The sequence below is a fragment of the Ochotona princeps genome, chromosome 11, assembly GCF_030435755.1.
Source record: "Ochotona princeps isolate mOchPri1 chromosome 11, mOchPri1.hap1, whole genome shotgun sequence".
Lineage (NCBI taxonomy): Eukaryota > Metazoa > Chordata > Mammalia > Lagomorpha > Ochotonidae > Ochotona > Ochotona princeps.
In genome coordinates this window covers 42,968,914-42,984,112 of record NC_080842.1, presented here as the reverse complement: position 1 = coordinate 42,984,112, position 15,199 = coordinate 42,968,914, and the positions used below count along the sequence as shown (strand labels likewise).

Genomic DNA, 15,199 nt, shown 5'->3' with positions numbered 1-15,199 from the left:
GATACAGAACATAAAGAACTGACTGTTTTATTCTTCCCAATATCCTCAACAGTTTCTTCTCAAAAAAATAGCATAGATATATACTTTTGATCACAATGAAATGCAACTAGAATTTAGTAAAACATCAAAATGTAAATAAGAGAGCTTTAAGATAATTCAAGGGCATTCTTTTTAAAGATTTATTTATTTATTATTGGAAAATGAGATATACAGAGAAGAGGAGAGACAGAGAGGAAGATCTTCTGTCCACTGACTCACTCCTCAAGAGGCCACATGCACTGAACTGAAGCCAGGAGTCTCCTCTAGATCTCCCACTTGGGTATAGGGTCCCAAGGCTTTACGTCATCCTCCACTGCTTCCCCAGGACACAAGCAGGGAGCTGAATGGGAAGCTGGGCTGCTGGGTTTAGAACCGGTGCCCGCATAGGATCCCAGTGTGTGCAAGGCAAGGACCTCAGTCGCTAGGCTACTGCAACGGGCCCCAAGGACATTCTTCACCATGAAGAATATAAAACTGAAAGTAGGAACCAGTGTTGTAGTAAATTGGGTTAAACTGCCATCTGCAACATCAGCATCTCTTATTGTTTGAATCCTAGCTGCTTCATTTCTGATCCAGCTTCTTGTTACTGTGCCTGGGAAAACAGTGGAGGATGGCCCAAGTGCTAAGAAGATGGCCATGTGTGTGGGAGACCAAGACGGGAGCTCCATTTCCAGGGTTCTGGCTTTTAGCTTGTGCCTGGTCACTTTCAGTGGAGTCCACTTGAGGTCCTACATCTGCATGTGCATATTTTATTTTAAAACTTAAGAATTTTTCTGTTATGATTTTATTTAACAGGTTCTTAGTACCTTATTCCTCCTATTCTTCAGAAATCCATAATATGGATGTTTAATTACTTTATAATACCAATATTGCATGCAAGCATTCTCAATTCTAATTCTTTTCTCTTTATTGTTGTCTAAGTTATTTCAAATGTCCTCAGTTCAGAAGTTCTTTCCTTTGTTTGGTCTATTCTGCCATTGAAAGTCTTGATTTTAATTTTAATTTTTTATTTTTTTGGTTGAACTCTCTTTAGAGAAACCTTTGTTTATAATATATATTTTTTGTGTAAAAAATTTACTTATTTTGGGCCTGGCACAATAACCAAGTGGCTTTATCCTTGCCTTATATGCGCCAGGATCCCATATGGATGGCCCAAAACCTTGAGATCCTGTACCCACATGGGAGACTCGGAAGAAGCTCCTGGTTCCTGGCTTCAGATCGGCTCAGCTCCAGTGGATGAGTATCTTTCTCTTTATTTCCTTCTCTCTGTATATTTGCCTCTCCAGCAAAAATAAATAAATCTTTATTCTATTTTATTTATTTTTATTAGGTATTGGTCCATCCTTCATTGCTTTACCAGGTCACAAGCAGAGAGCTGGATGGAAAATGAAGCAGCCGAGACATGAACTGAGCCCATATGGGATCCCAGCATATGCAAGTCGAGAATGTAGCCACTGAGCCCTTGCACCAGACCTGATTATAATGTATTAAAAACACGTTATCTTAAGGCCAGTGCCATAGCTCAGGAAGCTACAGATAGAAAACACAGATAGGGCTTCTATCCATTGGCTTAATCCCCAAGTGCCTGTAATAGCTAGGACTGGACTCTCAGCTGGACTGGTTCTGAGAACTCATCCTAGGCCTCTGAGATGGGTAGCAGAATCCTATTTGCTTGAGTTGTTATTGCTACCTCCAGGGGTATGCACTAGCAAGAAACTGGAGTTAGGATTGGAACCAGGTATTGAACGCTGGCATTTTGATATGGCTCACAGCTATCCTGACTACCAGGTCAAATTCTCAACCCCAATTTGTTTTCTAAAATACAATAGAAAAATGTCTTTATGTAACTGGAGTTTATATATCCTATTCTTACAAATTGAAAAATGTTAATGGGTTAGCATATTATTCAAGTAAATCTAATGAATTTCACCAAAATCCTATTAAATGCTCACCAATTGGTTTAGTATAATACTAAGCATTTAAAATTGCATCTGTGGCTAGTGCCATGGAGTAGTTAGTAAACCCTCCACCAACAGTGCCAGGTTTGAATCCTGGCTACACCATTTCCAATTTAGTGCTGTGCTAACGTACCCGGGAAAGCAGTGAAAAACGGCCTGAATTCTTGGACCCTGCATCTATGTGACAGATCCCGAAGAAGTTCCAGGCTCCTGGCTTTGGACCAGCTCATCCCCAATTGTTGCAGCCGTTTAAAAAGTCAACCAGCAGATGGAAGATCTCTATTTCTCTCTCTTTCCTTCTTTCTCTGTAAATCTTTTTTAAATTATAATTTAAAAATTGAAAAGCACGAGTGTTTAGTCTAGCTGTAAAATTTGCATGGCACATCTGACTGCATAAATCTTTCATATATACATACATAGTCACAGCTAATGCATGCAAGGCAGATAGAATTGCTTGTATGATCATTTACAAAAGTTTTCTGGCACCTGGCACAGTAGCCTAGCAGCTCGAGTCCTCATTTTGCAAGCACCAGGATCCCATATGAACACCCGTTCATGTCCCAGCTGCCCCACTTCCCATTCAGCTCCCTGCTTGTGGCCTGGGAAAGCAGTCAAGAATGGCCCAAAGCCTTGGGAACCTGCACCTGTGTAGAAGATCCGGAAGAAGCTCCAGGCTCCTGGCTTTGGATCAGCTCAGTTCTGGCCGTTGTGGTCACTTGGGGAGTGAATCAGTAGATGGAAGATCTTCTTCTCTGTGTCTCCTCTCTGTATATCTGACTTTCTAATAAAAATAAATAAATCTTTAAATTTCTTTCTGTATTTACCTTCTTAATACACGAATAAGAAATACCTAAAATTATTGGGCACTTGCTGCCCTTGTGTTTGTCTGAAGCATTTTTACTGGAAGAGAGACCCATTCTTACATCATCAGTTATCTGTGGCTACAGAACACATGCTCCTGAAGCATAGCATCTAAGCACAATTGACATTTACTAACACCTTATATGGTGAGACTTAACTAAGTGCTTCTGACTCAGATACTTTTATGAGATCTCTCTCAAACTTTTGGAATTCATCTGAAGGCTGGACTGTGGGTGGCTAGATGGAATCTTCTCTCTAGCTCACTCTTGTCTGTTGACATTCTAATGTCTTCATTGGTCGATACAACAGGATTATTAATCCTTTGTCATGTGAGTTTCATAAGGTATCTCAGAACATGGTGACTGACTTCCTGAAGAGGAAGTGAGTGAGCCAAAAAGTGGGTAAGTGCTGGGGTCGCCATGGTCCTCTTCTAGGTTGTGACTTCTTAACTCATGTTTAATTCCTTACAAGTGAGTTAGTAACTCCAGTCTGTTTTTAAAGGAGGGTGACTGCATGAAGGCATGAACATAAGGAGGTAAAAACAGCTGGGGACTTTTGTGAAATTATCATGTGACTCAGTAGAATTTTATCCAGACTGTTTAATTTAGGTTAAAAGTACAATTATTTAAATAGTTGGACTTAGGCTAAAAACTACAGTTACTAGCAAAAAGAGCTAGCAAAAACAATACATGTACTGGGAAACTATCCCAAAATCTTTAACTCTGATTGAATTTCAATCATGGAATGATGTATAATATAATTTTTCTGTTTTTCTACATTTTCTACATTTTCTGGTTTATAGATTTTAATTGAAATATAAATATTTCTAAAAATAGATTTACTTTTTTTTAAATAAAGCAAACATTTATTAAATTGTGATAAAAACATTCCATCAAATTACAAAACCTGAGTAAGAAAAACAAACGGCACATGCTTAACTGTAGTTGATATTCAAATAAAATTTGCATTCCCGAAATATTAGTAATTAGAAAATACCAGCCAAAGTAATATTAGGATACTTTTACGTGCGGTCTCAACAAATTTGAACAGAAGCAAATTTTAACAAAGGTAAATTTTACAGTGAGCATAGCAGTAGATTAAGGATCTTAACATGTTTGTTTTACTGCTATTTGACACTATGATACAAAAATAAGAGGATTTACTTGACATTTTTAATAAATATCTCATGGGCTGTTGAGTGCCTTACTGGTGAAAAGATTTACCTGGCTAATCTCATCAATCCATTTTGTACATTTAGTAAGCATCAACTCTGCCCTACATAACTCTTAATGCAAAATAGATTTACTTTTAGAAACCACAGTATTTAAAAAATGAATCTGCCTCCAATATTATTATGTTGCTACAAATATAAGATAACTTCATTTTTCTCCAGCTATATTGGGATGTAACTGATGACCAAATAGTTATAAATAACTGGTGTATATAATATGATGAGCTGCGATTTACATACATAGTTGAGTTGCTATAACCATAGGCCAGAAAATGAAAACATCCCTCTGTAAGTTTCCTTATACCCCTTTATTATTACTTTTCTTACTTTCTTGACCCCATTTTCAGAACATCAAATTTGATATTTCCCTCTTCACAAAATTTTTAAGATTATACTACCTCTTTGTTAACAATAGACATTATTTTTACATCAAATCTCTAGAATTTGCAGTTTTATACCCACCAACTTTCAACACCCCCTTGCCCACTCCAAGGACATATTAGTCTTTTAGATGAAATCCCATAGAATCTCTCTTACATAGCCTTTCTAAAGTTCCTGTCATCCCCTCCCCACACCTACCCCCACAAACATAGCTACTGGCTGCTTTGGATGACTGTGTCTATGACACAGATTTACATGTAACATGCTTGTATGCACTCATTTAGCACTTCATCTCCAGTTGCATGATTGTGGACTATTTGATGCACCTTCAGTTCCAATAAGAACATTGCCTAACACACAGATGTAATGAAGCATGATCTAGGATTGATGCTTGTGTGTACAGAAAATACAGCAGACAGCACTGATAAGAAGGATATCCTGAATCTTGGGGAAATGCACATCATTAACTCTCTGCTTTCTCATCCGTTAAGCTGTCTCTACATTTATGTACTTTTGTGTCCACAAAATTTCCTGTAAGAGAGCAATTTATTCTCTTTTTTGTTAGGCTCTATTAGTCAAGGACAAAGTACAAGTTCATATATATCATCACAAACGTCCTTGTATTTGCCTTGCCCAAACCAGGGGAATGCCTCTTCTCTTCACTGGCCCATCAGCCATGAAACTTCATTTCTTTCTCTCTACTCTAATCCTCTTTTTGACTCTCCTACCCCCAGGTAAGTTGGTGGCTAAATATACGGGTCCATAGTTTGGAAAGCTATCTGGCTGGTAAGACAAGTTTTTGGAATAAGTCTTATGGGTTCAGAAACTTAATATCAGGTTCATTGAAATTGTAACAGAAAAACATAGAAAAAAAGGACATTCCACTGTCATTAACCAAACTACCCAATGAGATCACATCCTGATTATGTATCTTGGTGTGCCTTGACAGGGCATAAACGTTTGTTTGCTACATTTCAGAGTATCGTACTATAGCAACTTCTGTTACCACATTTACTCACTAATCAGAAGAGTTTGATTGAAACCCATTAACAGGCCTGTGCTGAGCGAGTCTTACGATGAAATTTTAAACATTAAAGTGATTATTTGAAATAAATGAAAAGTTAAGGAGTAGTTGTTTGGTAACATGGAGTTATAGTTGGAGGGAAATCATCCTTTTTGAGGCAGTGGTCAAAGCACACACAAACAACATCGTACTCTGCAGAAGAAATCACAATGGGATGTGGTTATACGACAGATGGCTTGAAACTTGAAGCCAAGATCAAGACAGAGAATTGGACTTTGGTTAAGTGAAGCAGTAATGAGTAAAATCACCAAAAATGAGATGGTTACATATAATACATGTTCATAGCACAAGAATGAATAACATGTAACTATGGCTAAAAAAAATACTGAGTGAAATTTCATGGGCTAAGATTGTTACTTGAGACTTCAGAAAAATAGGCATAACCTAAAACAGGTTGAGAGATGCAATTGATAAATCGCAAATATAAAGAAATACATATTGACAAATGAGATAAAACACAAGTATAATAAAGATCAACAAGGTAAAATGTTACTTTAAAACATCAGTTCACGAATCTCAACTGAACTTGAACTGTGGTTATGCAACATGGTGGAGTAATCCACCATGGGGGGAGGGTGTGGGGAGGGGTGGGGTGAATCCCAGTACCTATGAAACTCTGTCACATAATACAATGTAATTAATGAATAAAACAAAACGAAACAAAAAAAAAACAAGAAAGCATCAGTTCACTTTATGATGTGATGATATTGCTCAGAAAAAGATGCTTAGAATAAGCATTTCAGAATTTATTAGGTTGACATCCTGCAGAAGTTCCAGAGAGTTACAGAAAATTTAAATACATATACATTAAAATTTCTACACTATCTATATTCCGTCCTTTCTTGTATACTTAGAACTTCTCTGTAGCAGTTCACTATTTATTTTTATTTCTCTTAGATTGTTACCAGCAACCTAAAAATATGCTATTTTATTTTAATTTTTTAAAGATTTGGTGTATTTTTTTAATTATTGGAAAGACAGTTTTCCAAAAAGAAGGAAAGACAGACAGAAAGATCTCCCATTCATTGGTTGACTCCCCAAGTGGCCTCAATGGTTGGGGCTGAGCTGATCCAAAGCCAGGAGCCAGGGGCTTCTTCCGGGTTCACATGTGGGTGCAGGGCCCCAAGGCTTTGGTCTATCCTCTACTGCTTTCCCAGGCCACAAGCAGGGACCTGGATAGGAAGTGGAGCAGCTGGGGCACAAATTAGCGCCCATATGGGATGTTGGTCCTTGCAAGGGGAGAAGCAGATTGAATCATGCCAGGCCCTACTTCTCTAATCTTTTTTTTTTTTTAAGGTTTATTTATTTTTATTGACAAGTCAGATATGCAGAGAGGAGAAGAGACAGAGAGGAAGATCTTCTGTCCGATGATTCGCTCCCCAAGTGGACGCAACGGCTGGAGCTGAGCTGATCCAAACCCAGGAGCCTCTTCCAAATCTCCCACACATATGCAGGTTCCCAAAGCTTTGCGCCATCCTCCACTGCTTTCCCAGGCCACAGCAAGAAGCTGGAGGGGAAGCATGAATGCTGGGACATGAACCAGCACCCATAAGGGAATCCCAGAGTGTGTAAGGTGAGGACTTTAGCTCTTAGGCTACTGTGCCAGGCCCTACTTCTTTAATCTTAAGAACAAAATTATTTTTTTTGGTTTTCTTCTGATGCCTACTCTCACTGATTTCCTTTGTTCCACTTTACAGCAAAATGCCTAAGGCAATTGTCTGCAATTCCTTTCATTCTCCCGCACATTCTAATTAGGTGTTCTCCCCATTCTCCCAATTCTGCTGCTAAGACTTATTTCATTAAAGTCATCTATAATCTCTATGGCACTGGATCCAATGGTTATTTCTTCTTGGAACCTTCCCGTACCTATTACAGTCATGGGACAACAGTGGCCACCCCATGTATCACACATCTTTTCATTTGACTTCATATGGCATCAGTTGCCTATTAGCATTATTGACTGGAGATACTTCCTCAGTTCCCTGTGTTTCTCCCTCTTCTTTAGAGGACAAAGCTTCTGTTTCTCTTCTTTTCTCTCTGTACATCTACTCTTGGGAATTCACAGCCAGACTTGTCCTTTTAAATGAACCTCTTTGCTGAACTCCACGCTGGTAAGGAATTATCTAGTGGCATGACTGGCAGCTCTACTTGAGCTTGCAGTCTCAGAAGTAGTATATCAAAAATCAAACTCATGATTTCCTTGACAGACCTGGTTGTGTCATTTCTCTCCCCACAGAATATTGTGACTATTGTGCCTTGGAGTTTTCTTAGTGCACCTGTACCCTTAACCCCCAGTTTACACCCCTGCAGTTCAATGGTTCTCTTTCCTGTTGTTTGCCCAGCCTCAGGCAATGGCTGCTCCACATTTAGTGTCTGAAGGCATGGGCATTGGCTTCCTTGCCCTGCTCTCAGACCGCATTAGGCTACTCGACTCCAGCTCCTCTGACGGGAGGGAGTGGAGATTCTCTCAGCCTCCCAAACAGTGGCATAGGCTACTGCCTGGTATCCATGAACACCCTCAAACAGGTGTGGAACAGGCCGGGCCGCACCAGCTCATACAAAGGATGGGACAGATGGGACAGGCCATGTTGGGTAAGGGTCAAGAACCTGCTGACATGCATGACATTGGGTCTGGGAATGGCCCAAGCCAGGAAAACATGGGAAACTCCCCTAGTGGGTCATAGTTCCCACTGATAAGCATGTGGTCCAGGCCTCAGTGTTGGGCAGGCTGGGTAAGGTAGCTCCATCTGTCGGCAAGTATGTGAGCTGGTTTTGAAAGGGGGTGGACTGGGCAAAGCCGAACAAACCATAGCCCACTGGCAAGTGCAAAAACCAGGATGGAGTACAGGTCGTGCCAGGCTAGGCTGCACACCTACTGAGTTGTATGAGCCAGGGATAAGAGCAGATTGAGCAGGGCCAGGTTCCAGCACCTATCAGTGAGAGTTGGGACTTGGAGCAGGCTGGGTCAAGCCAGGCTGCAGCATCCAAAGGCAAAGGCCAAGAGAGGGGAGGGACTATGCCAAACTGAGTCAGAGAAAGCACTGACATACACGAGATCTATGGCTGGGAACAGGTCTGGTTGGGGAGCTAAGGGGACACCCTGGCTGGATTTGGGTCTCACTGGTGAGTGTGAGAGCCAGAGTGGGGGCTGTGGTCTAGTCTGGACATGGCTGCAATGTCCATTGGCACGTATGGACTGGGTCTGGGATGTGCAAGACTGGGCTAGACTCCAGCACCCATTGGAGCACATAAGAATCAGTACTGGTGTAAGATGGGCTGGGCTAGGTCTCTGTCCTGCTGAGCCATGCGTAAACTGTGTCTAGATGTGGATCAGGCTTGGCTAGGCTGTAGCATCCAACAGTAAGAGCCAGATGGGTGAAGTCCAGTCAGGAAAGGCCACTGTTTCTACTAGGACAAGAGATGGACTAAATAGAGCTGACTCTTGGACCCACCAGTAAGATGCACAAGATCTGGTATTGAGAGAGGTTCTGAGGGAGGAAGCTGGGCAACTCCTCTGTCAGAACACAGTCCCTGCAGGTGAGTTTAAGAACCAAGATGGGGAGCAGTCCAGGCCAAGTCAGGTAATGGTCTGACTTTTGTATATCCACAGATATACATTTGGTTCAGTTCTGGGGCAATCCAGCGTGGGCCAGTTCATATCACCCACTGGCAAATCTGAAAGCCAGAATGGGGTATGAGTCAGGACAGGTCGGGCTGCAATACCAGCCAGGTCACTCTAGGGCCAGGACTGGGAGCTGGCTTGGTTGGCTAGGCTGTTGTCCGCACCAGTATGAGCTGGAATTGTGGGTGAGCCAGGCTAGGTCTGGCTGCAACACCCACTGGCAAATGTCGAGCTGAGGCAAGCCATAACAGATTGGGCCACAGCATCCAACCAGCACATGTGAGACCTGGGGGAAAATGGGCAAACCCGGTAGGCAGGGGAGGGGGGAAGGGAGGATTGCAAGAAGATCCCCCTGCTGGGCCATTATTCCCTCTGGTGAGTATGAGAGAGCTGGAATTGGGGGCAGATCAGGCTGGGCAGGGCTACAACGTCTGTTGGCCTGCATGTGAGCTGGATTGGGGAAAAGCCAGCCTAGGTTGACTGTTCCTACTGGTACATGCATAAACCAGAGTGGGTGAGGTTTGGTTGGAAAACTATGCCGAGCTAAACTGCAGTACCACCTGGAGAGTGCAAGACCTGGGATTGAGAGTGGACCAAGTAGAGAAATAGTGGACCCCTCTCTCTTGGGTTGCCACTCTGAGAATGAGAACCAGGACTGGGGTGGGTGTGGCTAGACAGAGAGTGGCACCTGCCAGCATGTGTGTGGGCTGGATAGTGGAGCTGGTTGGGTTGAACTGGGCTTCAATGTGCATTGAAATGTATGAGAGCTAAATGGGATATGGGATATGGGACAGACAGGACCAATCTGCTGTACATGCTGGCAAGCATAGGAAACAGGGCAGGAGGTGGGCCTTATGGGAGTTATTGTGGGCCACTCTGATAAGGCTACAACTCCCAATGGTTTGCATGGGGGACCGAGTGTTTGGTGAGTAGGATTGGGCTGGACTATAACACCCATGGGTTTGTGTAAAAGACAGGGCTGGAGAAAACTGACCCAGCAATTGCAACTAACAGTGTGCATGTAGGCTAATTGGGGCAACAGACTGTGCCAGACCCTGTGTTGGCATGCACACACAAAAATCAGGTCTGAGATCACCTCAGATGAAGTTTCTTTGGGAATCCCCCCCAAGTGAACCGCTGGACTCAGAATCCCAACCATGGAGAAAATTGTAATTTCCATGGTCTGATCATGGAGTGTATGTCAGAGCTGGGCCTCCTCAGTGGCTTAGATGGAGCAGTGGACAGCATATCCAGGTGCACATGGAAGACATGGCAGTACACTGGAGCCTGCAGAGGACACTTGGTACCATAACAGAGGATGGAGGACAGAACAAATTGATCAACTACCCTGGTCAAGAGTTGGCAGTGAGTACCTGGGCAAAAGGAGATTCTAAAGTGGATTATGTCAACCAGTGGATTCTGGAGAGATTTCATTGTGGTTGGAGTGGTGAAATCAGCAGCAATGCAGAACTGTTGAATATCAAAATCCCTTGAGCAGGACCCTCAGAGCATGCCCCACATCGGAGACCCAGGGATGGTTGAAAGGCTGGGTGTGGCTTCTCTCCTTATCCCTCCCCTCAGATACAGGAAGGAAAAAGAGAATGTGAAAACAATAGTCTCACCCACTTTCCTCTAGCCCTTGACCCTTCACACCCTAATCAAATATGTAAAAAGTTTCAAAAATGGAATTAATATAATTGAAAAGAGAAAGAAAAAATTAACTTAGCAGAGCTGCAAGATGCAAAATCAATGTACAAAAATAAGTAACTTTTGTTATATATGAGTGTTCTAATTTTGAAACAACCCGAGAATAATCTTATTTATACTAGCTATAAAAAAATACTCAAGAATGAATTTAGTAAAGGAGGACAAATATCCATACACTGAAAAATATAAAATGTTGGTGAAAATAAAAGATGTGGATATATAGAAAAACACATCATGTGCAAAAAAATTCCAAGAAACACACAAAAAGGAGCTACAAATTCAATGCAATTCTTTTTTTTCCTTTTTTAAAATTTATTCATTAATTACATTGTATTATGTGACACAGTTTCATAGATACTGGGATTCTCCCCACCCCTCCGCAAACCCTCCCCCCATGGTGGATTCCTCTACCTTGTTGCATAACCACAATTCAAGTTCAGTTGAGATTCCCCCATTGCAAGCATATACCAAACAGAGTCCAGCATCTTATTGTCCAGTCAAGTTCAACGGCTTCTTAGGTAGACCCTCTCTGATTTGAAGACAGAGCCAGCAGAGTATCATCCCCATCAATTAAAAGCTCCAACATACCATCAGCAAAAATTTACATCATTATGGAATTAATTGACATAGTAATGAGTAACCAATATGTTAAAAATCAATGCGAGTTCTTAACCACATTCTGTGACCACCTCATTGACAATTCTTATCAAAATTCCAGTTGCATTTTCACAGAATTAGAAAAAAGGCACCTATAGGTCATATGTAGTCACAAAAGACCCCTAATTTACAAAATAATCCTGAACAAAAAGAACACGTATACAGGGATTGCACACCCTCCTTTCATCATCAACTACAAAGCTATAGTAATCAAAACATCCTGGTGCTGCTATAAAAGCACACACAGAGTAATGGAGCAGAATTGAGAACTCATAAATGAATCTGTACAGACACAGTCAATTTATTTTCAACAAAGATGCCAGGAACACACAAAGAAGAAGAAACCGATTCTCCAATATGTGATATCTTCAGATATAGAAGAATAAATCTGGACTCTTTTGGTATACCCAAAAAAATGAATGCAAAATGGGTTACGGGCTTCACTGTGAGCTCCGGCTGAAATGTCTAGCAAAAGCACAGAAGAAAACTGTTGCATTATCCTGAGCAGTGAGATTTTATTATGACTCCCAAATCACAAATAGCCAAAGCAAGACTAGACTGATGAGATTCCATCAAACAAAACGCTTTTGAACGGCGAAAGGAAGCAATCAATGAAGAGATTATTTGGTCTGGAAAAGGTGTTGATTAGCATGGATGGAAAATGTTATGAGTCTTTGAATTGAGTCTCATCAGAATGATGAGAATGAAAAGCTAAGCCAATGCTTCTGTGAAATCATTGTGGCCGTATGGAATAGCAAAAGCAAGGGCTGACATGAGACCTGTGCTCTTACAGCACACTGGAAGAGAAATACCTTTTAAAAACAATAAAGCGAAGTAAAATACAGGGTCAAAATAATGTATAGCTTGTAAATGAGAATAACCTGAAATTTCATAATGTAATGTGGCAGTACTTTGATTCAGTCCCCTTGGTGATCCCGATGGCTAATAATTCTTCTAAAATGTTTATTCTTTTATCTTTTTCGGTGCATTCTTTCTCTCTCTATCCATTTAGCTAGGAGAAGAGTGAAGGTCTCCTGGGAAAAGACTGCTATCATTTGATTGTGGTGTTAGTATACCTTAAGCTAAAAATTCTTTTTTAAAAGTTGTTTACTTAATTGATCAAGAAAAAATTTTATATATGTATGGGGTACATCATGCCTTCATATAGTTATGTATTGTGGAGTGACTAAGTCGGGTTAATTAACTTCTGTGCTTTTTCACATATTTTCACTTCTTTTTTTGGTGGTGGTGGTGACACTTTATATTCCCTTGGCGATTTAAAAATACACAATACTTTATTTTCTCAAATACCTGTTGAATTTATGCATCCTTTCAAATGCCTGCCACAGATTGGCTAAGGCCCCAGAACTAGAACTCAGTCTAGGACTCTTGTGTATTTCTGGTATTAACCTCTTAGCTGATATTGCATTGTTTTGTTCTAAGAATTTACATTTTCTGAATTCTACATTCATGTTTGTGTCATTAGGTTTTCAACAAGGACTGTAAGTTCCCCTTAAAGTCAGAGAAATTTCAGCCATTTTTCATTGTTTTATGCAAAGTACAAAGAAAATGGCAGGAGATGGGCCCGGCGGCGTGGCCTAGCGGCTAAAATCCTCACCTTGAACGCTCCCGGGATCCCATATGGGCGCTGGTTCTAATCCTGGCGGCTCCACTTCCCATCCAGCTCCCTGCTTGTGGCCTGGGAAAGCAGTCGAGGATGGCCCAAAGCGTTGGGACCCTGCACCCATGTGGGAGACCTGGAAGAGGTTCCTGGTTCCTGGCTTCGGATCGGCACAGCACCGGCCGTTGCGGCTCACTTGGGGAGTGAACCATAGGACAGAAGATCTTCCTCTCTGTCTCTCCTCTGTGTATATCTGATTTTGAAAAAAAAAAAATGGCAGGAGATTCACAAATCCAAATAAAGAAATAAAGGAATGAAAAACTCTTTGTATTTAGGACAGATAAATCATCCACACCCTTGCTATTTCAGTTTGATAATTACCAAAGTTCCTTTTGAAGCCTAAATTAGACTTGGGAAGAATTTGTAAAAAAAATTGAAAGAGTTTGTTAGTACTTGGTCAGTTGGGCAAAGAAGAAAGAGAATGAACACAGAGTCAGAGTGATGGAGCAGCTAGCCAAATCCTTTGTCTAGCTTTTTTTTTCATTTCTTTTCTTTTCTTTTTTGCCTTATAAAAAATGCTCATACCAGAATTATTCTATTCTCATGCTTAAGGGAGTTTAAAGTTTTTATAGTTTGTTCTTACTGACTCTTTTCTGCAGTAAGAAGTGGCATGGGTGCTGCTGAAAACCATTGTTACAATTTGTCTGGCGTGTGCCGAAGGGACATCTGCAAAACTACAGAAGATGAAATTGGTGGCTGCCGAAGAAGGTGGAAATGCTGTAGGATGTGGTGGATTCAAATGCCCATTCCAACGCCAGTGGTCTTTTCAGATTATCAAGAGCCCTTAAAGGGAAAGTTGAAATGAAACACAGAAAAGCACCCAATGAAAAATTCTTTGCAACTAACATTAGAACATACATATTAAACTCTTCTGGCTTCATAATCAGTTTCTCTTTTCCATTGTCAATAAAAATAAATGAATATTGATTTCAGATCAACCCAGATGCCATTTCTGGATTCATTTGAAAAAATCAAACAATACCTTTTAAGGAAGAAATCCTACTGATTTCTAACATAGTCTTTGTACTTTCATTGAACTCTCAGTGGAGTGTAAAGCCTTTGACGATGACGTAAAGATATGCTATCTCAAGAATTTAACTTTTTTCATATTTTCACAAACCCTCAAGAGATTAACATAAAAATTGTGACAATAATAAAATTGTATAAAAACACAGTTACACAGACACAGAGGATATAGTTGAATAGTGGGAAGCATTCAAGACTATAGCTACATGAAGATAAAAAGAAAAAATAAGCAAAAATACAGTGGTTGTTATTTGGGCATAGTAAGTGAAGCTACACTTGCAATACCAGCATCCCATGTGACTGCTAGCTGGAGTCCCAGCTGATCCAAGGCTGATCTGACTCCCTGCTAATGGGCTGGGAGAAGAACCAAGTGTTTGAGCCTTTGTACTCTTGTGAGAGACACAGATGAAGGTTTCTGCTCTTGATGATAGCCTTCCCCAGCATTGGCTGCTGCAGCCATCTTCAGTAGACTGAAGATCTCTCTTTCTCTGTCTCTATTACTCTGTAACTATGACTTTCAAAGAAATAAGTCAACCTTAAAAGCAAAAGTGAAATAAAGGAAAGACCGCATTCCCAGGCACACTGACAAAAATGCAGATGTTTTCAGTATGCAGGCTCCACTGCTCAGACGTGCTCAGACTCTTCGGACTAGTGCTTACCACAGTCCTCACTATCCTCAACATTGGCTCCCACCTTGGCAGATCTGGGTAATGATCTCACTGTACTTTATAGCACAGGACTGTAACAAACAGTACTGATTTCCTCAGGCCTGCTGGCATTTGTTTGGTGAATCATAGGGAAGAACCTGCCTGTACGCCACCTCTCTGGACCCATATGTACCCTCGCAAAATTTCCCATATATCACAGAGTCACCCTGTAGAGCTGGATCAAGGGTCGGTTCCCAGCTGTTCTACTTCTGAGATAGCTTCATGCTAATGTACCTTGAAAAACA

General features: G+C 41.0%; 1 protein-coding gene across 1 annotated transcript; it reads left to right on the top strand.

The window, feature by feature from the left end:
* Positions 1–5,109: 5,109 nt before the first annotated feature.
* LOC101531713 (beta-defensin 109) lies at positions 5,110–14,159 on the top strand. The gene is made up of 2 exons (XM_004579107.4): positions 5,110–5,204; positions 13,821–14,159. Exons 1-2 carry the CDS (start codon positions 5,117–5,119, stop codon positions 14,024–14,026), a joined length of 294 nt encoding a protein of 97 aa, XP_004579164.2. The 5' UTR covers positions 5,110–5,116; the 3' UTR covers positions 14,027–14,159.
* Positions 14,160–15,199: the final 1,040 nt, after the last annotated feature.